Genomic DNA, 25,093 nt, shown 5'->3' on the forward strand with positions numbered 1-25,093 from the left:
TACATGTGGATTCCATGTCATCGATACATATTGGGCATGCTTTCTTCCCTTTGTTCTTATACCCCGATAAGTTATCATATGCCGAAAAATCATTAATGGTGCATAAAAGCATTGCACTCAAGGTGAACTCCTCATTAACATATGCATCAAACACGGAAACGCCTTCATCCCACATCTTTCTCAAATCCTCAACGAGAGGTGCAAGATATACATCTATGTCATTGCTAGGTTATTTACGACTCGAGATAAGAAGCGAAAGCATAATGTACTTACGCTTCATACACAACCAAGGTGGCAAATTATAGACACTAACAGTACCGACCAAGTAGTATGTTGAGAACTAAGATTTCCGAATGGGTTCCCGTACACAGTCCGAGCCTTAAATTACGAACCTCATCCCCAAAAGTATTATGCAACCTATCAATACTCTTCCACTCCAGAGAATCAGCTAGATGTGTGAGCTAGTGACCTTTTTTCACCCTATCTACATGCTACCTCAAATTTGACGCATCATTCTTTATAGAAAACAAGCGCTTGAATCTAGGTATTATTAGAAGATACTACAATACCTTAGCCGGGGGCTCTTTAGCATCCCGAGCCCCTTTACGCTTGTAGCGAGATAACCTACACCTACGACACTTTTCTAAGTTCTCGTTTTCATTCCGATACAATACACAATTATTCGGACACCCATGAATCTTCTGATACTCTAAGCCGAAAGGACACATGAGCTTTTTGGCACAATATGTCGACTTTGGAAGTTCATTTCCCTCAGGAAGCATCTCACCTAACGTTTCTAATAACATTGTGAAACTAGCGTCACTCCAATTGAACTTTGACTTAATGTTGAAAATTGTCAACACTGCTGTTAGTTTGGTGAACTTTGTACATCTAGGGTACAAAGGCCTTTGAGAAGCCTCTATCAATAAGTCAAAAACACGAGTTAGTTTTACTCATCCTCGACCCCCTCCATCATCTCATCAACACGATCCACATCCTCATCGACATTCTCTTCATCTGTCTCATACCATCAACACGATCTACTACATCCTCATTGACATCGGCCACATTATTGACATCCTCAACAACACTTTTCTGTTTATTCACTCCTTCCTCACCATGCCAAACCCAAACATGATATTGAGGCCTAAACCCACGTCGAAGTATATGCTTCCTAAGGATACGAACACTATCTACCTTTGATACATTGCCACAACTGACACATGGGCAATAAAAACAAACTCCCCCCGTCCTAACTTGATGTTCAACTGCAATACTACAAAATTCTAATACGCCATTAATAAATTCTGACGATTCAATGCTTCCATACATCCAAGAACGATCTTTTGTCATCCTAATTAGTGTAATTAATTAATTCAAAACAAAATTAATAACTTTTAACATATATACTTAACGAACTCCAATTAACCACAAAATTAAGTAATAATCATTCATTTAACCCTAATTTACAATATTAATAATAAACCATCATAATCTATAAATTATTCAAAAAATATGTATATTCTAATAAGAATATTGTTTTAACCCTAATAATAATAAATTTAACCATAAACAACCCTAATTAAACCTAATTTACACACTATAAAAATATTATTAAATTTAAAACATAAAAACCACAACTACATACACATTCATAAATAAAATGAAGAAATTACTTAAAAATATAACAAAACATGAAATGTATGATAAATTTGAAATTTAAAAACAACAACTATATACACATTCATAAATTATGATAAATTTAAACCTAATTTACAAAATCAAAATGAAAATTATACCTTGAATTTTCGTGGGTTTTGGGTTGTACGTGTATAACCTATACAATGAAAAAAAATTAGTATTAAAAAACTAAGCCCTAACAATTAATGAAGCTTGAACAACAACGGGTTTAAGAACTAAGCTTTGAAAAATTATACCTTGAAGAAGAGCAAGAACTAAGCCAAAATTTCGTGGGTTTTTCATGGGTTTAAGAAGAACAACAACAATGTAGAGAGTGCATTTAAAGCAGCAGATGATGAAGAAGAGCAAGAAGAGCAAGAATGATGAAGAAGAGAAAGAACTAAGATGATGAAGAAAAGGGTTTGAAGAGCAAGAAATTATCGTCGGTTTTTTAAGAGCTAGGTTTTTTAAAGAGGATGAGAGCGTATGTTTAAAGAACAAAAGAGGGTTTTGCATTTTAACGTTATAAGGCGCGTTTTTGAAAGTGTTAAATGCTGCGGGCATACGAAAAACCGTAGCATTTAAATTGTCCAAGTGATTATCTGCTATGGGCAAGCTGAAAACCGCAGCATTTGATTGTTTATTTTTTATTCTAATTCTTTTTCCTATTTATTGCTGCGTATATAAAAAACCGCAGAAAATGATTAGCAACAGATACGTTTTTTTCCACTAGTGCCTATTGAGGAACATTTCGACTAGCCCGTTAGGATTAAGCCTTCTTGGACTCTATTATAAGTCCCATACTTTTGAGTGCTAGTTAAGGAGTCTAAGTATTGTGTATGTTCTCCTCAAGCAGAGTCTGCTTTTCCAAAGACCAAGGATGATAGCACATTTGTTTGTTATAAGCTACATAGCCATATTTCCTACCATGGACATTGATTGACTTTAGGTTAAGCCAAGTTTTTGCCTTATGTTTTCTTTTGTAGCCACACTATTTAACTTCACATAAGCTAAATGTTCCCTCTCTTGACTTAGAGGATAGTTAATCGATTATAATAATGTTTGTGTGTGTTGCATTATGGTGTGGGCTTTTAGTTGACATAGTGGTAGTTGGTTTGACATGACTCTATATATTTATATGTTGCTCAGTTATTTCTCTCTATTTCCTCTTGTGCACTCCAAAGAGATTATTATATATACACATTCATTGAGTGAGGAAACCTTGCTCTTGTGTTTTAACAAAGAGACATATATATTCATTGAGTGAGGAAATCAATAAACAAAAAGGATATCAGCATGAAAAACACAAAAAGGAGAAAATATGATACAATAAATAAATTTTTAGTGTTGTATGGTAGAGTTAATTTATGCTTGATTTGAAGCTTTTGGGTTGGTATCATTGTTGGAAGTGCTATTTGTTGGTTTTATTGTCTTGGATCGCTTGTTATCCTCTACTTTAGTGCCACATTCCCAAATGTATCCCATCGTAACCCTAGCCTACATTACAACCCTTCACAAACTTGTTCGACTTGGCCTGATTAGTATGTTAAGTGCTGGAGAGTAGATAAGATAGTATTCCCAAGACTTGCCCCTATTAGGTATTTTATTTTCGACTCATCTTTAGTCAAATGATTATGAGCAAAACACATACCAAATAAAACACATGAGTGTCATTAGACATTTCCCACATCTTTAAGGAAATAACTATAGGAGAATAGACTTTTGACCTCTTTAGGTAGTGGGTGGCATGGCCTGTGTTGTAGCTTGCCTAGTGATCCTGAGTTAGTGGAAAGTGTTGTTATTATTGGTATTACATTCTCTTGAGCCCATTGTCCTTGCACACCCATGACTAGAGAAGAGTCTTGCGCGTGCACAACTTACATTGTTTTGTTTTCCGTTTAGCTTGCTTTATTCTATTGCTTTATCTTTGTTTTACACTATGTTTTCGCGTTGCCCTGCTAGTTCATTTGCTAGGGACTAGCAAAGGTTTGGCTTAGGAGAAGTTGATGTACTCTTTTAGAGCACGTTTACAACACCATTATAAAGTCAAGTATCCCGGTTTTACATTGATTTTATACACATTACACATGATTTTACATTGTTCTTGTCTCCCACGTGTTTAAAGGTCATTTCACGTGTTTTCAGAGATTTCAAAGTCAAATTGCATGAGTTCGAGGCTTAGACACTATTATCAAAGTCCAAAAGCCATTAGATGCATTCAAGAATCGGTAAAGCAAATACTAAGCGTTGAAATGGTCGAATGCTGAACCATTTGGTCGAATGAAGGTCAGCTCGAGCAACTGCACTAATGATTCGGTCGAATTGACCATTGAACATCAATTCCTTTGCCTCACTACTCTCTAGAAAGGGTGAATGACATGAATTCGAGCGAAGCACAATCCATTAGAGCGAATGGTTAGCAAATTCGGGCAAATGTTTTCAAGAACTCAAAGCAAAGATCAAGGCTCACTGTTTTTTATCGAATCAAGGACCATTTAGGCGAATGGCCTTTAGAATTTGCATGATAAAATTCTTATTGTTTAGGGCTATATATAACCTTATTTCTGTACATATCCCTATGCCTACTTTAAGAGACTCCATCTCAACTTAGAACATCAATCTTTACTTGCTTTCCTTTCATTTATGCCCTAGTGTAGATTTTATGCTTTCCTTTATTACTTTCATTTACATTTCAAGCTTTGTATTTTGGATTTTTACATTTCAAGCCTTTTATTTTGAATTTAAGTCTTTCATTCAAGCATTTGGTTTTTATAACTTTCATTCCTCTTTATTGCTTTTATGTCTTTTAATATCTTCATTTAATGCTTACCTTGCTTTCATTGCACTTGGTAGAGTAGTTATTGTTTTGGTTTACATTTATTTCTTTGCTTGTTCTTCAATATTGTTATTGTTTTCATTTATTGCTTTCATTAATTCTTTTTGTTGGTTTCTCTTTAGTTCTTTATGCTTTCAATCATGTCTTAGTTCATTTCCTTTGCTGTAGTTATTATCACCATGTGTGAGTAGTGTTCTTAGGGGTTTTGGTTTGGTGAAACCCTAGGATTGGTTTTGTTCTTCATATGTTGGGTTAGGATTTGAGATTGTTGATGATTGGTTGATTGATATTCGATGTGAATCTTGTCCTGCCACTCTTTAGGAGATATAGGGCGATCATAGGCTGTTCGTGTGACTTATAGGGTCACAAACTTCCTCTCATCATCTAGAGTGTCTTGATTGATTGTTATGCGATTTCCCTTGACCCAGCTTATCATGAATTCGTATAAACCTTCGAAGACCTACTAAGAATAGGAAGAGGGCTGCTGATGAGGAAAGAAAGGGAAAGAGGTCAGCAATTGTAAAATGCAGTAGGTGCAAGGAGTATGGGTATAAAGTCAAAACATGTAAGGGAGGCTTAACAGATAAGGAAAAGAATAAGAAGAAATCCACTACCACTACTTCATCACAGCGAACTGAACCTATGCGAAGGACTAGACCAGTTTCAAGGGCATACTCATCACAACCAGTTACAAGGGCATAATCATATTGCTTTGAATGCTACCATTCTTTTGTTTAGTATGAAGTAGTAGTTTGTTTTTGGATAATCATGTTTTGTATGATGTAAGCAACTGTCAAATGCAGTAGGTTAGTATGATTATCATATTTTGGATGTTGTTGTAGTTAGTAAGCTTTGGAAAACATTATGTGAACTTCTATTTTAGATGTAGTTGGTATGAACTACTATATAGTAATTAGTAAGCTATGGAAAACATTATGTGAACTTCAATGAAAATGCAGATGAAGAACTTCTATATACAGAAACTGATTTCATAATAGTAATTCCATTTCAAGAAAGTACATTATAATTGTTGTTACTTCCAATACTAAATAGCAAAAAATACCCATTAAACCCTAAAGTTCATAATACACATTCATTCATCAACTAAATAGCATAAAAAAAAACCCAATAAACCCTAAAATAATACACATTCATTCATAACCTAATTCTTAATGAAAATGACAAGAATTAAAAGACCAATAATAATCATATTTTTCATCATCTTTTGTAATTCCCTTATTTGCTTCCTTTGCACCATCAACTCTGTTTGGATTTGAGTAGACATTTCTCCTCCATATGCTTCACACATCAACCTTTGTCTTTCATATCTGGTCAAATCTTCTTCCTTCACCCAACTAAAGAAGAGTTAGCACTCGAATCCGAAACCCTATCTTTCAAACTCTATCCTGGTTGGCCATTGCTACACCTGCATCTAATAGTATTAATCTCTTTGATGTCCATGTCTGTCGCCATTATTGGAGGTCTTGAAGAAATTCTTGAGTGCATGGAATTTGAGCACATGGTTTAAGGTAGAAGAGGAAGAAGAACAGTAATGGAGAAGTAAGAACACGTCGAATGGAAGAGGAATGAGGTGTTGACTTTTAATGAAATGAAACAAGGGTAAAACGGTCATTTCCATACTTAACGGAAATTAAATGTTTTTAACTCAATAATGTTACTGTAGTTAATTTTCCATGAGTTGAGTGCTATTTTTTGGAAAAAATTTTAAGAATTGTTACCACTCGCCTTTTGCCATAGTTGGTGCTTACCATATAGAATATCCCTTTTCATTTTATTATTTTATACTCACTCCAATTCAATTTACTTGTCACATTTCCTTATTGGGTAAGTTCACCTTAACTATCCCATTTCCTTTTTTGGCATTCTTTTTTTTTTTATTAAATTGTCCTCATTTTCCATGTGTAATTACGAAACTACCCTCATTAACCTAACTAATCTAACCAAATTAACCTTCACTAACCCTAATTACCGTACTAATATTTCCCTCCCTTTTAAATCTAACCCTCTCCCTCCCTTTCTCCTAGATCTTACCATAAACCCTAATATTTCGTTCCTTGTGTTCTCTTCATCTTCATCCTTGAAGATGAACATCATCATCTTCCTTCTTTGTTCCCTTCATCTTCATGTGGATTTTCCTTCATCCTCTTTGTGGGTTCTTTAATCCTTATCATTATTTCCCCTCTCTCTTTTTTCTCACTTGGGTTCTTTTTGGTTCGATTTTAGATCTACTTCTCTGTAGATTTGGTTTTCCTCTCTAAAGTTGTTTTGATCTTTCTTTGTAGATCTGGGTTTTCACGACAATGTATTCACCAAGTTTATGTCTTTCTTGGTTATCTTCATCTTCCTCATTTGGTTTTGTATGATTTTCATACTCTCTCCTCTGATCTGGGTTTGTTCATCTAATTCTTCATCTTCTTCATCTGGGTTTGTACGATTTTCAATCTCTCACCTCTGATTTGGGTTTGTTCATTTGGATCTATCTTTCCTCTTGACTTATGATGATTTCGGTTTTTGTTGCTTGATTTTATGCATTTTTGTGGTCTATAATGATCTTGAGACCTCTTTTTTGCCCTATGATTTTTTATTTGTGAGGGCAAATTTTTTATTCTTAGCTACTAAAAAACCCTAAAATTGAATCTTTTGCCACGAATCTAAGATTATGAGTTCATAAGGCCACCAAACTTAAAGTTTAGGAGGGTATATTCTTTTTCGGATTTAGGGGGCAACTGATTTGTTTTCTAGGTTCTCTATGATGAGAACAATTTGTTCTCTGAGAGACATGCAATTGATTTTATAATTAAGCCATCAATTTACTGTTAATACTTTGCTTCGGTTGTTGATTCAGTTGTTGGTTCATTTGTTGCTTCTTTTGTTGGTTCAACTGTTGGTTCAATGTGAAATTTTTTGCTTCTGTTTTGTTTTGCTTTTGAGTATACGTCAAACTGATTTTTTGCTTATGTTTTGTTTTGTTCATTGTGAAATTTTTGTTCGTGTTTTGTTTTGTTCATTGTGAAATTTTGATTCATTCAGAAATTTTTGTTCATGTTTAGTTTAGTTCATTCTGAAATTTTGGCTCGTTGTAAAATTTTTATTCATGTTTTGTTTTATTGATTATGAAATTTTGGTTCAATTTGGTTCATTCTGAAATTTTTTGCTTCTGTATTGAGTAAAGTATTCAGATTTTGATGACTTTCTTTTAACATAGAATTGTTGTTTTCTTTGTAGCTAATTAATCAAATTTAAATGTTAAATGCATATTCTCTTTGCTTTTTAAATCTGAAGTCAATGAAATATTTAATATCCGTATGTACATGAGGCGAAAAGGATTTCCATTATCAATAGTCATCCAAAAAATGTTGAAGAAATCAAGAAAGAATTGAAGAATTAGTTTATTTAATTTTTTGAATGTCTAATTTACATAATGTAATGTTTGTAATTTTAATGAAGAATCATTGTAGTAGTTTATTTAAAATTGGAGAATGTAATTTTGTAATTTTAATGAAATGAAAATAAGTCTTCAATATTCCCTCCAAATTTGAGAATTGAAAATAGATACTTTAATTAGAAAAAAGGAGGAAATATTAGTATTTAATCTAATCTCTTAAAATACCCCAACTGCTACGTATTAAGTGATTCCTCCATTATCCTTAATATGCGTGCCCAACATAAATGGAACAAGTAAATTGAATTGAAGGGCGTATTATTTTAAAAAGCAAAGGAAATAAATTGTAAATTTTTGGTTGTTGATTTTCAATAAATTATTAATGGCATATACTAGCTAATATTTGTTTTATCGTTGATTTAAAAAAAATTTATAAGTTTTGTATAATGTTAAACAATGTCATTTTAATATTATTTTAATATTTACTAAGTAAGCATAAAAAACTATGTTAAAAATAAATTCTTATTTTAATAAATTGTTTTGAACACATATTACAATATTAATTCAAATGATATATTTTAAATGATGATAACACTATATATTAAAAATAATTTAAATAATAATACAAATACAAAATAAAAAAACAGCTTGTCTAGTATGAGAGTATCTCAAGGTTGAGACGGATCCATGTAATTAGCTTAATTATCTTATTAATCACTATAAGATTAAAGTGACATAATAATATTTTTGGTTTCCAAAATGAAAGCTAGCAAATTATTATTGTGTAGTGAACAATAAAATGTCACATGCATTTCACTCAGAGAATTTAATGAAAGCTAACAAAATAATCAGTCACATTTTCTACTTAGACACTTTATTAGCAAATAATGACATCAATTTTGATAAATGGAAGGAAAAATATCTTGAGAGGTTGACAACTCATCAGTTTTTAAATTTGCTTATATCATCCGCATTTTGCTTTAGTATAATAATATAAATAAAAAATTACTAAAAACTACCTATTCTATAGCACCCTCTGCAAAAAACTACCTATTCTAATTTTTTTTGCAAAAAACTACCTTAAATGACATATAGGTTTGCAAAAGACTACCTGATAACGAAATTAACCGTTAGTTCTATGGTTGACTTTACACGTGAATTGCATATGACTTCATTTAAAGCTATGAAATGTTTAATTGACGTCATCTTTTCCTTTCCCTCCACTCTCAGTTGATGATTGCTCTCACTAATCAACACTCAATCAAAACTTGAATGCAGCATTAATTATCCCATCCAATCAACTGGTAAGTTCTGTAATTGCTATTTATTTCATTAATCTACCCCCAAATTCGAATTTCTCTCATATATGCTCTGAATCAGTAGTTGAATGCGTGGGTTTATTTCATTAATCTACTCCCTAATCTCGATCCTCTTTTCTCTTCTCTTGTTCATCCTTTTTTTTTGAGATTTTGAAGCATTCCTTCTTGTTCCATTGAATCAATTTGTTCTTTATGGGAAAAAAAGGAGATTATCAAAGGAAAAAAGGGTTAATTTCAAGTGGGTAACTAAGCAAGGGTAAATTCCTCTTTTCCAAAATCTTTTAAAAATTGAATTTATTTTCTAGGGTTTCTGATTGCATTTTATTTGCTTGAATTTAATGATGCTTGTTGATTGTTGTATATGTGCTGTGATCTAATATCTTTATGTGTTGTGCTGCAATTTTATAACTGTAGATATTTTGCACATTATTATACTACATACGAAATGATGAAGCCAGTGAATATTCGGTTATATTTTGGTGGGTTTTTTGTTACCAAAAACTGCAAAACTGAATATAGACATTAAGCACTTAGCTTGCACCCAAATGTAAAAGAGGTTTGTTATTTTGAAATGGCTTATTGGATTAGAAATGAGCTAGGCTATGCTGATGTTGGTAGAATTTGGTATAAGAGGCATTACTACACTATGTTTGCAGGTAGGGCAGAAATCAAGGATGACAAGAGCATCCCAGATTTCCTTCAAAGCCCTGAACCAAATAGTTGGTGCCATCTTTATGTTGTTCATGAAGGTGATGACAGAGGTGAAGAAATCAGTAAGAAAAGCTCAAAAAAAAATTCCTAAAGAAGATGTGGCAGATGACATGGACATTGATGATGATGTGTGCATATTGGGTGATGACTTAGGCATAGATAAGGGTGAAGTGGGAGACAAGATTGGTGGTGATGTGGAGAGTTCAAGTGGTAATTTGAAAAGGGGACCACCACTGAAGGACAAGGTTGTAAATGTGTCATTACACTCAAACCCTAGATCGAAAACGCAGACAACTACCCAAACCCTACTTCGATGCTCTGAACACCTTCCATAAACACCAAATACCCAAAAAAACAAGTGCACAAACTTCACAAAACAGTGACTACAGAGCTGGTTCTGGGAGTGAGTCAGAGGATGATGATGATACTGATTTGTTTGCAGAGAATGTTGATTTTGGTTTGGATGATGTAGGGTTAGGTGATGAAGAAGTTAGGCGGACTGTGGATAAGGAGGTGAATAAGGAACGCAATAGGGAAAACATCAATAAGGAACTACAATGAAGGTGATGATGAAGTATGCAGTGATGATGGAGAGACTTTGAAGGACTGTGAGGAGGGGAAAACATCATATCCAACCTTCAATGTTAAGGTTGACTTCAAAGGTAAAATTAATCTGTCTGTTGGCTTAAAATTCCCTTCCAATTCTGTTTTTAGAAAAGCTTTAAGGTATCATGCCATTGAAAGTGGATATAACTATTATTACTTGCACAATGGTAGTACTAGGGTGATTGTGTATTGCTAAAATAGATGTGATTGCAAGAAAGAAAGAGCTAGGATAGTTAACTGTGTTTGTGGGGAAGAGAAGAAGTGCAGCTTTAAGGTTCATGCAATTAAGTTAAAGGAGGAAGAGACTTTTCAGATTAGGACATATATTCCTGATCACAGTTGTGGTTACCAACATCACAATAATAAGGTTACTACATTGTACTTAGCTGAGAAGTACTTAGAGGATTGGAGGGAGAATCCTTGTTGGGATGTGAGGGCCTTTCAGAAAAGGGTGAATAGGGAGTTAGGTTGTGAGGTTGAATATTCAAAGTGTTATACGGCAAAGAGGATTGCAAGGAAGTTAATATTTGGAGATGCAAATGAGGAGTATGGTAGAGTGTGGGATTATGCAGAGGCTATTAGGAACTACAGCTCATGTAGTATAACCATAGTAAAGTGCATAGGTATTAAGAACCCACCTTCACTCTTCCATAGAATGTATGTGTGTCTACAAGCATGTAAAAAGGGTTGTATGGCAGTTTGCATGCCAATTCTAGGAGTTGATGGAGCTCATTTGAAGGGTGAATTTCCTGGCATCTTGTTGACAACTATTGGGAAAGATGGAAACAACAACATCTTTCCTATTGCTTATGCTGTTGTTGAGACAGAGAATGAGGAAACATGGACATGGTTTTTGCAACTACTAAATGATGACTTAAATTCTGTTGCATCATCCACTAGCTGGGTTGAAGAAAGGGGAGAGTCTATTACTTTCATCAGTGATAGGCAAAAGGTACAGTTGTATCCTTATGTTTAATCTTGCTATATTACTCCTAAAAGGGCTGGCATTTAATCATTTGTCTTTTATGATTTAATTGGCAAGGACTGTTGGAGGCCTTCAATTCAGTAGTTCCACATGCTGAGATCAGATTTTGTTGTAGACATATTTGGAAAAATTTCAAAATAAATTTTGCGGGAGAATTATTTAGGCAACACTTTTGGAGTGCAGCCAAAGCTTTTAACAAGCATTCACTGAATTTCACATACTTTTTGATAACTATTAGTTTTCTTTGACAATCATCTTTTGATCAAGAAATGAATGCAATAAAAAAGATTTCTGTAGATGCATTTAAATACCTAAATACAATTCCCCAAAAGCATTGGTCTAGACATGCCTTCCCAAATAGGAGCAAATTTGTTCAGCTATTGAATAATTGTTGTGAGTCGTTCAACAATGTGCTTAGGGAAGTAAGGGGAAAACCAATAATTTCATTGATGAATGGATTAGGAGGTATGTAATGCAGAGGAGTGCAGTTAAGAGGGAGGGGTTGAGTAAGTTTTAGGGGGTTGTTATGCCATCTGTGGTGAAAGTAATAGAAAACAATGAGAAGTCATGTCATGGTGTTAGGGTTATCCATGTTGATGTTTTTGAGTTTGAGGTTGATGATGGAGAGGAGTCTTATGTTGTGAACTTGACAAATAAGACTTGTCATTGTGGTAGGTGGACCCTAATTGGAATTCCTTGCAAGCATGCCATTGCTTGCATTGTGCATAGAAAATTGGACTATACAGAGTTTGTCCATGAGGCTTACCATGTCAAGACATATGCCAAGACATACGGACCTAGGTTCCATGGAATGCCAGGGCATAAAATGTGGCCTACCTCTACAAACCCTAAGCCATTACTATCTCCCTTTAGAAAAATGCTTGGTAGGCCTAATAAGAGGAAGAGGAGGTTGGAGGTTGATGAAGCTAAAGGTGGGAAAAAAAAAAGGCTCTATGGTGAGGGAGTATAAGCAAAGGAGGTGTGGCAATTGTGGTACAATAGGACATAACAAAACAAAGTGCAACTCCCAAACCCCCTTCCACCATTGATAAATCAAAGGGAGGAAGGCCTAAGAACGTTTCAGTGTCCTCATCATCAACCACACCAATGGTGCCAACAGCAACTACAACAACAGCCCCTCCTGCAACAATAAGCACAGCCCCTCCTGCAACTCAAAGCTCAACACCAACAGCAACTGCAAGCTCTATTGCCCCTGCAAACACTACTGCCACCTCATTTCAATCAAAGGGAGGTAGAAAGAAATCTTGGGCGTATGGATGCAACAAGAAAGGAGCAAAAGGTGCAGCCCCAAGGGTGATTTCAACCCAAGCATCTTCAAGTTCTCAAAAGCAAAGTAGAAAAATGTAGTTGCGATGTATGTAATGAAGAATTTGTAACTTTTTATGTTGGAAGTACTATGGTTAGGTTATGGAACAACTTTTTTTTGACTACTTTAGTTTGTTTATGTTAGGTTATTGAAGTACTACAGTTACTTTATGCATTGTATGTAATGAACATCTGTTGATATTAGATAATTAGCAACAAACTAATGAAGAAAATCAGCCTCTTTATTTATCATAATCATGTTTACAAAAGCTTTCAAACAACAATTACAATCCCTACTCGCTATTACATAACACTGATGTTGGTATATTGTTTGAAGGTTACATAACCTTCATTAGTACAATCAAAACCAACAAAAAAACCAAATACAAACCCTAATACAAAGCTTGATATCTCTTTTCCATGCTTTCTCTTGTTCATCAATTTCTTCTTTATCTTTTTAAGTTCTAAAATTGCTTGTTCCTTCTCATGTTCCAGGCAAAAAGCCCTTGAAGTCAATATCTTGATTTCTGTTGATACATGTTGCTTCTCCTCAACAAGTGTGTTCGTCACTTGTCTTTGCCAATCAACCATTTCAGGTTCATCAATCCACTTGAACTTGTTGCATCCCCTCCAATTCATGTCAGGATCGAAAAATTTGCAAGTGTTGAACCGTCTTCCAGGATTTCCCTTAGTCCACGAAATTCTCTGTGCAAAAGGAAATCTGCAAGCACATCTGTCGAACTTCGAGTTTTTGGTGTGAGAAGCGATAATTTAATTTGGGGAATAATTAGGGTTCTTAGGGATTGAAAGGGAAGGGGGAAGAATTAGGGTTCTTATGATTTTAAGGGGAAAGAAGAAATAATTAGGGAAAATCATGTTTTTAAACAGAACAATCAATGGCTTAAGTGAATCACGTGAGACACGTGTTGGTCAACTAACGGTCAACTAACTGATTCCGTCATCAGGTAGTCTTTTGCAAACGTTTATGTCATTTAAGGTAGTCTTTTGCATAAAAAATTAAAATAGGTAGTTTTTTGTAGTGGGCACTATAGAATAGGTAGTTTTTAGTAATTTTCTCTAATATAAATAGATATAGATTTTGCTTTTGAGCTATAATTTTTCTGGATTTTTTTTTTTTGTAGTTTTATTAAGATAGTTGACAACACATTCGTCCGATCCATTGTTAGATAAGATACAGCCTACAAGTATCACTAATGAAACCCTAAGATTTTTAAACTTTGACTAAGTTGTAGAGCTGTTCAAAACAAACCCGACCCGAAAATCCGACTCGGAACCGATAATTACCCGACCCGAAAAAATGTAAGTTTTTTAGGTTTACCGAACCGCAATTACCCGAACCGATACTTCACTCGAACCGTTTAATAACCAAAAAGGCCAAAATCGAACTCGAACTGCAACCGAATTTTATAACCGACATATAAACCTTAACCGATGTTACCCGAACTGAACAATGATCGACCCGATTCAAATCCGACCCGAAGTATGCACGTAACCGAATGCAACCTGACTAAAACCGATTAAGATCGAACTGTTTTTAACTCGAACTGGTACAAACCCAAATCGATTATTAATCGAACTGTTTTTAACCCGAACTGATACCAACCCGAACCGATTCTTAATCGAACTGTTATAAATCCGAATCCAATTTTAGTTTTCTAATTATGATTTTTTAATATTTGAAAACTAATTTCTAATATTGAAAGATTGTAAACAAGTTTATATATAAATATTTTAGCAAATCAACTATAAACCAATAAGATTCCACCAATTCTTCAAGCTTTAAGCCCCAAAAATTTACATTCATCACTTATACATCCACCAAATTTAAATATATAAATATTAAGTTTTTAACCCCAAAAATTTACATCCATCACTTATACATCCACCAAAAATTTAAATATATAAATAAGCTATTAAAAATGAGTGACAAAGAAAAAATTTAGTCAATAATATTCAAAAACAATTTACATAAAGAACGAAAAAAAATTACATGAAAAAATTACATGAACAAAAAATTGCAGCTATTAACTAGTATTAGTAGATGTGGGCTGAATGAGCAACCTCGAAAGAGCAAGAGTCAGCAGCAGCTCAGCAGGTCTGTGCAGCAACAACAAACAATGTTTGTTCAACCAAGCTATAATAATATGGAAAAAGTAAGTTTAACACTGTAAGTTTACAAATAATCTTAACTCATACCCATGCCACATAATAAATTATGATTGCAACTGCCCTTTGTAATGCGTTGTTGTACTCACTCAAATTACATTCATACTCCATATATCAAACAAGTAATATACAAAGGTACAATCGTAGGTGAATCTAAAGAATTGCAACACAAAAAAGCCAAGAAAATACGAACTAATCGTAGGTACAATCCTAAACATTGATCATTCCCTCAGCATCCATTGTTTTGCATATTTTCACAAGCAATTCAACCCATCAAGATGAAACCCAGAAGAAATTCAAAACCCATAAGCATAATCAAACATTCAGACTAAAACCTAAAAAGTAATAATATGGAAAAAGTAAGTTCATGTACATGGAAGAAGCTTGCAATGTTATTCATAATTAGCAACATATTTGGTTGGGTAAATTTCAAGTCCTTAGGTCAGTTTTAGAAATAAGCCACAAGATATACGTCAGATACATTTTAAGAGTATAATATCAAATCCCCTTTCTATGAATTTATATCACAGATTCACAGTTATCCTTATTAGAAGTATCCATTACTATCTAAGATTTTATTTGAGTGTTTATATCCTTATGTGAACCTAACCAACTAAAACCAATCTCAGACATCATCATCATTATACACAAATGATTCTGAATAAAGATATACATAACTATCAACTATGTCTAAGTGTGTACTTACCATTAAGAATAACAACTACAATTCACACTGCAAAACAAAAAGGCACTTCTATGGAGAAAATAAAAGAAAGAACACAAGTTCAATACAGATTAAATTGCATACAGAAGAGAATTGCATACAGAAATTAAACTTTCATAAATACAGACTTCAATTACATGATGGGGCTCCTTCCAAAGCAGATAAGATTGCATACAGAAGACAATTGAACTAAATCTTCATAAATACAGACTTCAAGCATGCCAAGAAAGTAAAAAATGACCCCAATGAATATAACTTTCAAAGACAATATCATAAGCCCTTACCTTCCTTCACCAAATTTAATCAAGTTCACAGCCTCCTCATCAATTTACTCAAAGAAATTTACTCAAAGCAAAACTCAATCAGTGTGTGCGGCTATGACGGTGAAGGTGAAGAAATTAGGGTTTCTTCGACTGCCTTAAGATTGTTGGGTATTTGGGCCGTGAGAGTGTGAAGTGTAAACTGCCGGAGATGAACGTGTTCTACCAGCCGGATTGGAGGAGAACGGATGGGATTGAAAGAGGGCCGCCGGTTTCAGTGAGAGGATGAAGAAGAGAGAGTTGGGTTAGGGTTTAGTCGAGCGGGATTTGGGAAATGAAGTATTGTATCAGGAATTCAGGATTCACTTTCAGGATGAGGAAAAGAACCAAATCCCTTCTTTATCCGGCGACGTGGCACAATCTTGACCACTGATAAGATATTACCATTATAAATCCAACGGCTTAAACCCGTTATCCGTGTGCTATCAATATAACCAATAACATTTTATCATCAAATTGGACAATTATATGATTATATCTAAAATAATTTATTTGAGTAATATAAATATTTTATATCAAATATTAAATATTTTTATTATTGAATTTGGTCAAATTACATAATTTAGGCTATTTAATTCAAAGTAACAAAAAAGGTGGAGTACTACACTAGTTTCATTTACTATAATCTATAATAGAACGAATTATGATAAGTGAACTTTGAATTACGAATCTACGATCGATTATTAATAATAGCCTATAAATTACTTTAGAGTTTAGAGTATTTAAGATCAATAATAACTAATAACTAATAGTAATAAGTAATAACATTGAGTTAACAGTCAAATGTCAATGATAGTCTATAAGTCTATAACTATAACTCTATAAGTATAACTCTATAAGATAGTTTGTATTAGTTTTATTCACTCCAATAGATATAGTTCCAAACATTATTAAGCTTTAAATTACATACAAATATACGATCAATTATTAGTGTAATAGATTTATTATTTTAAAGTATTCATGGTCACTAATAAGTATAAATACATAATATCATATAAAATGGTTATGATTACTATTAATCTAATTCACTTTATTATATATAATAAGTTTCAATTATCAAACTTAGAAATACAATCGATTATTAGTGTAATAGAGTAATGTATATTCTAATAGCTTATACTCCCTCTAATTAAAAAACAAATGTCTCATTTGGAATTTGCATAAATTCTCCTCTAGTAATATATTCTAAATTTCTAATAGGTTAATTACAAGCCTAAAAAGAAATCGAGATAATTACTCTGAATTGAAGAGACTATTAGTTTATACTTTAGAGTACTCAATAAGACAATAAGTCAATAACGCTAATAAGTCTAAGTACGTAACTAATAGCCTACGAGATAGTTTAGATTATTATTATTCATTCAAACAAATCGAGTTTCGATTATTGAGTTTTAATATTCAACCAATTATCAAAAGTAGCAACATGATGCATTATTAAATAAAAGTCTCATATATATATATATATATATATATATATATATATATATATATATATATATATATATATATATATATATATATATATATATATATATATATATATATATATATATATAAACTAATTGAAATAAATTGATTTGCCATAAAATGAGTATACATCAATTAAAAACCCGACTATTAACTTATTTCGATATTGACCCGATCGATAGTTGTCCGTAACCGATAACTACTCGAAAAATAAAGCTCGAACCCGATCTGTACCCGAAAAAACCGAACCAATTAGTAATCGATGACAACCCGAGACCGATTGACACTCGACACGAACTTCAACCGACACCGAACTGATGCTAACCCGATAGCTTGAATAACCGATCTCCAACCGAACCGTGACTAACCGACTCGACCCGCGTGTGACCCGTTGTAACACACAGCCGAAAAATAACCGATTTGAAATGCAACCGAACCGAATAACACCCGTCCGAAACCGACCCGATCAACCGAATGAACACCTCTACTAAGTTGATTTATTCAAAATTTTTCAGGTTCATTTTAAAAAAAATACAATAAAAAAAAATTGAGGGGAGAGAACAAATTGGTCGGGTTTGTATGATCAATATTTGACGGGTCCCATAACACACGGGCTTTATCATATTCATCATTTCAGAGAGCATGTACGCGCTAAAAACTCACGTCTATCCAACTCAAAACGAACAAACTCCCTAGACTTGAGCTTTCCAAGGGCAAATTAGTCTTTCAGTCTCCCATTTTCCATTTCCTGCCTATTTTCACTCCTCCATTTTCCCTCTCCTTTTTTATGTACTCCTAGTACAGTCCTACTCTCCTAGTCTGTTTCCCTTTGTCTTTTTTCTCCTCTAGTTTTTCAAGATATAGAGTGTATCTTTTTATCTCCTTCAAAACAATCCTAGAAAAAAACCTTCAGTTTTGTATTTTTCTCTCTTAATTTTCTCGATTTTTTTGTTGAAGCATTCCCACAATGGCGTCGGATCACCGTCAACGACAGTGCTACTATCAACAGCAACAACAGGAGAGAGAAGTAGATGCTGTAATATGGAAAGCTTGTGCTGGAAGTTTGATTCATGTTCCAAAACCCAATTCTAGGGTTTATTACTTTCCGCAAGGACATATGGAACAAGCTTCATCTCCTGTTCCTCTTTCTTCTGTGTATAAGAGTTCTGTGCTTTGCCGTGTTGTTCGCGTCTCGTTTCTTGCTGATCCTGATACTGATGAAGTGTTTGTTAAGTTTCTTCTCGAACCTTTGAAAAGTACCTCTTCTGGGTTTGCTTTAGAATTTCTTGGAGAAAGAGGAGAGGAGAAGCGAAACGATGTCGTTTCGTTTGCCAAGGTTTTGACGCCTTCAGATGCCAACAATGGTGGGGGGTTTTCGATCCCGAGGTTTTGTGCTGAATCGATTTTTCCACCGTTGGATTTTTCTGCTGATCCACCGGTTCAAAAGATTCGGGTTACTGATATTCATGGAGAAAGTTGGGAATTTAGGCACATTTATCGAGGGACTCCAAAGAGAAATTTGTTCACTACTGGTTGGAGTAAATTTGTTAATTGTAAGAAGTTAATTGCAGGAGACTCTGTTGTTTTCATGCGGAAAAACTTAACTAAAGAGCTCTTTGTTGGAATTCGTAGGGCGTCCAGGTTGATAAATGATGCAATGTTACCTTGGGGGATTGTTCTGAAACCAGCAAGGCTGAGTATTGGAGGGGGATTATCGAGGAGTAATAAAGGGAAGGTGTCAGCTGAGGCGGTAGTTGAGGCGATTGAGAGAGCAGAGAGTGATATGGTATTTGAGGTTGCTTATTATCCGAGGCCGGGTTTGCCTGAGTTTGTTGTGGAGGCGGAAAGAGTTGAGGTTGCTAGAGGAGTTTATTGGAGAGGGGGAATGAAAGTAAAGATTGCTCAAGAGACAGAGGATGGGTCGAGGTTATCTTGGTATAATGGAACAGTATCTGCTGTAGCGACTGGGTTTGATCATGGGCCTTGGCGGGATTCTTGGTGGCGAATGCTTCAGGTATGCTACATTTACTAATGTTGAAATCTTGTCCTTCCCCAATATATCTGTGATTAACAAGGTATTGTTGTATTTTAGTGGATTAATATGTTTATGTTGAATTGTTGGTTTGTTTATGTTCTATTTTTTGTAGTACTAGAAATTGAAGGTTGTTTGAAGGGAATTTTGTTATCACTTGAGCTATTTTTAGGATTTGGTGGTATTTATTTGTTCGGATAATGAGGTCTATTTATAATATTATTTTATTTTGAAAATGTGGGTTTTCTGCTATGTTTTCGTATGATAGTGTATGTTGTGTGCAATTTGTTCCAGTAAAAGAATTTTATAACAGTTGAGGAATTAAAGATCAACTGGCTATGAGCTCAGAATGCATTTCAGAGCGCTTGCTAAGCTGGTTTGGTTGTTTCAGAGACTTGCATACTGTTAAGGTCTACTATTTTGTAGTGTTTAAGTTGCGTGGTATTTGAGTGTTTGGTGTTCGTACACGGGTACTTAACTGTTTGGCTTTGAAATTGTCTCTGCCCTAGGGATCACCCTGGATATATTTGTAGGAAATTATTTTGGTGCCATCAATTTGTTTTCAGGAAACGTTGAATGTAAAGAATCTTGTGGACGTTGAGGGTTATTGGCCATCATTTCATGAATAAATTATTTGGTTTAGCTTGATGGTCTAGAGCTTATTAATCATTAGCATGCGTGATTTGGTGTTATTGTTTCTCTTATTAATGTGATCTTATTTAGGATATAAGGCTCGGAAGTGTTGGCATGAGTATTTTGACAAGTGAGCTAGACTCTTGTCTAATTGTTATGAGATAAAGATTAACAACGATTTTTTTTCTTTTTTTTTTTTTTTTTGCTTTACTTGAGGATCGCCACTTTTAGTTTGAATACTAATTTCTCAAATCTCAATGCGTCTGTTTACACAAGAGCGTCCATTGCACTTGCACTTTATATTGAAGTAAACTTCAGCCTGTGCTCTTTTAAATAGAAAGTGATTTGCTATGGTTCTAAGGAGCATGATCAATGTGACATTTACATTAAGATGAAATATGTTACGTTATCTCCAAAAATTCCCTTGTATTTTTGATGTTTATGGAAGTTTAAGAAGAAATGGATGGTTGTTTGTTTCATGGTTTGCACCTTTAATGTATACCCTTAATAGATGAGCTTATTTGGTTGACAAATTTATGAATTAGAAGACTCTGTCATGATATTAATCATATTAATTACCATTTTACTTTGTTTACTAGTCATCTACTCTTGGTTGCTTGTTAGCAAGATTTATGGCACATTTTTTCTTGCAAGTTTCACTCGTTCCTATATATTTTTGAACCTAGGCTGACAAACTACTATTCAGCTGGAATTGATGAGTTGGTTGTGAAGTCAACTGAATAGGGATACCAAATTTGTTGGATTAATTGATTTTCATTGCAGTGTAAAAACAAGGTCGCATTGCTCCCGCACATTGTAAAGATTTTCAAATATAACGACTTGATGTTCCCGTGTTGTAAAGGTGTAAAAAAACTGTGTTTTTTGGGTTGTATCAAGGGATATCTTATGGTTGCGACCCATATTTAGGCGTTACGATAGACGCATTACTCTCCTTACCGCAATCACGACCTTACCATATATTTACTTTGGTCATGTGTTAGACCTCTTTTTATAAAATGTCATACATGGCTTTGATTCTGCATTAGTGCCCAAGTTTATTCTTTATAGTGCTGTTAATTACTTATACCAATGGAATCGTATACCATTGATGCTTTGTGAATTGCTATCGATGTTGATAAAAGAGTTATTTTATAGAATTTAGATTATAGTGATTGAATGTATATGTTAGGTGCACATGACATGTACTCTATGCCAAATGTTACAATTCCTTCTTTTACGATGCTTCATGCTTGCCGCTAAACATATTTTGTCTTTTTGTGCTGGCTTCTCTTAGAGATGCATGAAAGATTTTGTAATATCCTACTAAAAGATTGTCTGGTTTTGTTATCTTGTGTTACAATTCTTTTTTAGTTTTTGTAAGAGCAGTGATGGAACCATAGTGTAGTCAATGATGTTAATTGACATCACATGAATTTGGATTAGTTGGTAGTACCTCTAGTATTTCACACTTCATGCCAAGGTTTGATTCTCATTGGTGAAGACGATCATTTTGTTTATTGCATGCTTCGAGTTCAACTTTTGGCTTTCATTGTTATTAATTTGGTACAAATTTAAAACTAATTGGGTGAAGACATTCTTTTTGTTTTTAAATCTGCATCTAGTATAAATTTTTCGTTGTTTTTGTTATTAATCTGGTACAATTCAATTCTTTTGGAAGAAATTTTTCGTGGAAATTACTCCCAGTAGCATAAATTATGAATATGAACATTGGTTCAACTTTGGAAGACATTGATGTAATTAGTAATATTTCTATGGAAACTTTATTTATTTATGCTCAATATTAGAGGGAAATTTAAATTAGTGATATCAATTTTTTTTGTCCGCCTGTGGATAAGAGTGCTTAATAGTTCACAAGCATTTTCTGCAAATCTTTTGATACCTCAATTTAATTTCCAGGTTGCATGGGATGAACCTGAAATTCTGCAAAACATGAAGAATGTTAGTCCTTGGCAAGTGGAGCCTATTGTTCCAATGCTACCTATACATACTGCTGTCCCAGCTATCAAAAAATTTAAGGGTGTGCAGAACTCTGGACTGCTGACTAATGGAGAGGGAAACCCCCCCATACCCTCAATGGGATTCAATTCATCTTATTTGAATTACAACACTTTTCCTGCTGGCATGCAGGGAGCCAGGCAAAACCTTCTTTTTCTATCTACTTTACCTAGTATAGTGAATTATAGCACCCATCAGGGGCACCGAGATGATATTGTGGACAGTACACCAGAGAAGATGGAGGCTGTAACCACTAAACTTAATATTGGTATTTCACCCTCTGAGACGCCATCACCTGATAGCCAAAACAGCGTGCAGTTGTTTGGCGTGGCTGGTACTGATCAACGGTCTTGTGACTTGAGTAAAAAAATTATCACTTCATTTCAGCTGTTTGGTAAGCAAATTCACATGGAGCAGCCTCTCACAACTACGGAGGCTATAGGCTGTACAAAATATGATGACCATTTAACTGAAGGTGTAAGGAATACTCTGGATATTTCTTCCTCAGTCTCTCACAAGAAGCTAGATGATAGGCTAAGAGCTCATGCTCTGAGTCCTCTGTGATGGATGCAGATTAGCTTTGTGAATGTTAATTTGCAATCCCTGGTGGTTGGGAAGGTTGTACAGGTATAGGTCTGAATTTCCTCCGTTTCATTTATTCTTAAGTGTTGCAAACTTGCTAAGTTTACAAGCCCTTTTCCTTTCTCTCCTTTTATTCATTCTACAAAGTGTCTTACCAAATTACCATACGTTATCTTGGAGTCTTTCTTGAGGCGTCTAGTTGCAGCAGAGTGGGCTTGAGCTGGCTGCTTTACTTCTTGGACTGGGAGTTGTGGGTTTCCTTTTAACTATACATTGGAAAAGCATATATTTTTTTTACTCTATTCCCTTCACATGCCATTTATCAACTTCCTAGTAGTGGTTACGCTTGGGAGATTGTCCATCTCTTGGTAAAAACCTGAAGGTTTTGGTATTTGGGGTGTTTTTGTTCTTTTATCCATAAATGAACTTTTCTATTATTCATTTTGGTGGGGGTACTTTTGTTTTGACAGAATGCTGGTCCAGGTTTCGTTCTTTTCCTTTTAAAAGGAGTTTATGTAGCAGTACTATAAAACTGGAGATAATACAGTTAATGTTGGTTTGCTTCGTCACAAATCTCCCTGTTTCTCATGGTCACATTATTTTGGTGGTTCTGGTCTGGATGCAGTATTTCTTAGGCTAAATGCATAGTTATTCCATTAATCGCTGTGTTTTTGTTCAGTTTCAGGCACATGGGCAGTGGGAGAGGCATGCACTACACAGGTCGTAATGTATTGTGTGATATCTGTGTTAGTATGAAGTAGCTTTGTTTTCTGTACGCGTGTGGTTTGTGTTGGAGGAGTTGTAGATCTAAAACTTAAAAAGTGAATTTGAATATTTAGAATTGGGCGTGATGTAAATTAAGTCAGACATTGGTAGTTTTTCCAAAAACAGGATGCTAATTGGTATGCTATGAATGTGAGTCCTTATCATCTGTATTGCTGTCCTGATGCATTGTTGATAAATTATGCTTACCAGGTTTAGTAGTGCGAGAAGAAGTATTACCTTTTGTGAGTAATTTTGTTTGCAGCAGATGCTTATTGGCCTATGCGTAATTTTGCATCTTTGTTGCTTCTTAGTGGTTGATGACTTGAGTTGATGCCGTAGGCCTCAGTCTCAGCATCATTTTTAACTGCATTTATTACTTGTATCTTTTTAAATGCAGTACAATATTACTGGGTAATGACTAATCACTAATGACTAATGACTACTAAGTAGAGTCTAGAGATTTAATTAGTTTGGTGTTTGTTATCAAAATATGTCTCTTTTACTTGTATTTTCATACTATTCACTGGTGCATAATTTTGATTTTCAAAAATATATTTGTTTTTGACTTCTGCTATCTATACTTTTATTGATTATTTTCGGTGAATTTCAGTTCATAAATGATACAAATTTGGGATTTCTTCTAAAATAATGATGAAAAAGTTTGGATGGGGCTAATGGAATGTGTATAGATCCAATAGGATGGGTATAACAAAAGAAAAATCCAATTCTTAAATATTGCCACCTTTTTCATTTTATCGCCACCTCTGAGGAAATTATGAATTTGCCCTTGAATTTTCAAAAAATTACGATTTCACCATTGAACTTAAAATTTCCTACATGTACTACAATTTCACTAAAATTTTTCTTATCGCACTTAAAAACCAACTTACAAAAGCAAATTGTTAGAGCAAAAACTAAGTACAATCCGCAAATAATTAATCGAGGTAATTTTTTTTCGAATCTAATTAATTTAAATTTACAAACGAAAAAAAAATTTAAACATGAACCGCCCAGATCTGGGCAATTCAATTAAATTTTTTTTTTGTTTTTTTTCGTTTGTTTTTGAATAATTATTATAATTTTTAATTATATTATTATTGTTATTATTATAATTATTATTATTATGATTATTATTATTATTATTATTATTATTATTATTACTATTATTATTATTATTATTATTATTTTATTACTGTTATTATTATTAATTTTATTATTATTGTTATTGTTGTTGTGATTGTTATTATTTTTATTATTAAATATATATTTATATTTTGATTTTTAATTTATTAATGTAAATATGTTTGTTATAAATCTTATAATTATTTTTATTTTTCATAACTTTTTTATATTATTTTGAATATTATTTCTACTATTGTTGTTGGTGATGTTGTTTTTTTTCGAATGTAAATTATTTAAATATTTAAAAATAAAAAAATAAAAAAAAAGTAAAAAATGAATCGCTTAGATTAGGGCGATTGAACCGGGGTCCAATCGCCTT

The 25,093-nt window shown here is 33.8% G+C and overlaps 1 protein-coding gene across 3 annotated transcripts; it reads left to right on the plus strand.

Annotated features, from left to right (window-relative positions):
- Positions 1-18,312: 18,312 nt before the first annotated feature.
- On the plus strand, positions 18,313-23,842 carry LOC130802923 (auxin response factor 17-like). Of its 3 annotated transcripts, none has more exons than XR_009039820.1 (3): positions 18,313-19,578; positions 22,147-22,878; positions 23,507-23,842. XR_009039820.1 is itself a non-coding variant. In XM_057667042.1 (2 exons), the coding sequence occupies exons 1-2, from the start codon at positions 18,532-18,534 to the stop codon at positions 22,807-22,809; spliced, it is 1,710 nt and encodes a 569-aa protein (XP_057523025.1). In that variant the 5' UTR covers positions 18,313-18,531; the 3' UTR covers positions 22,810-23,842. The 3 variants fall into 3 exon arrangements, 1 of the variants encoding a protein (XP_057523025.1); XR_009039819.1 differs by having other exon boundaries at positions 22,147-22,872; XM_057667042.1 differs by having other exon boundaries at positions 22,147-23,842.
- Positions 23,843-25,093: the final 1,251 nt, after the last annotated feature.

This window comes from Amaranthus tricolor, chromosome 16, assembly GCF_026212465.1.
Source record: "Amaranthus tricolor cultivar Red isolate AtriRed21 chromosome 16, ASM2621246v1, whole genome shotgun sequence".
NCBI lineage: Eukaryota > Viridiplantae > Streptophyta > Magnoliopsida > Caryophyllales > Amaranthaceae > Amaranthus > Amaranthus tricolor.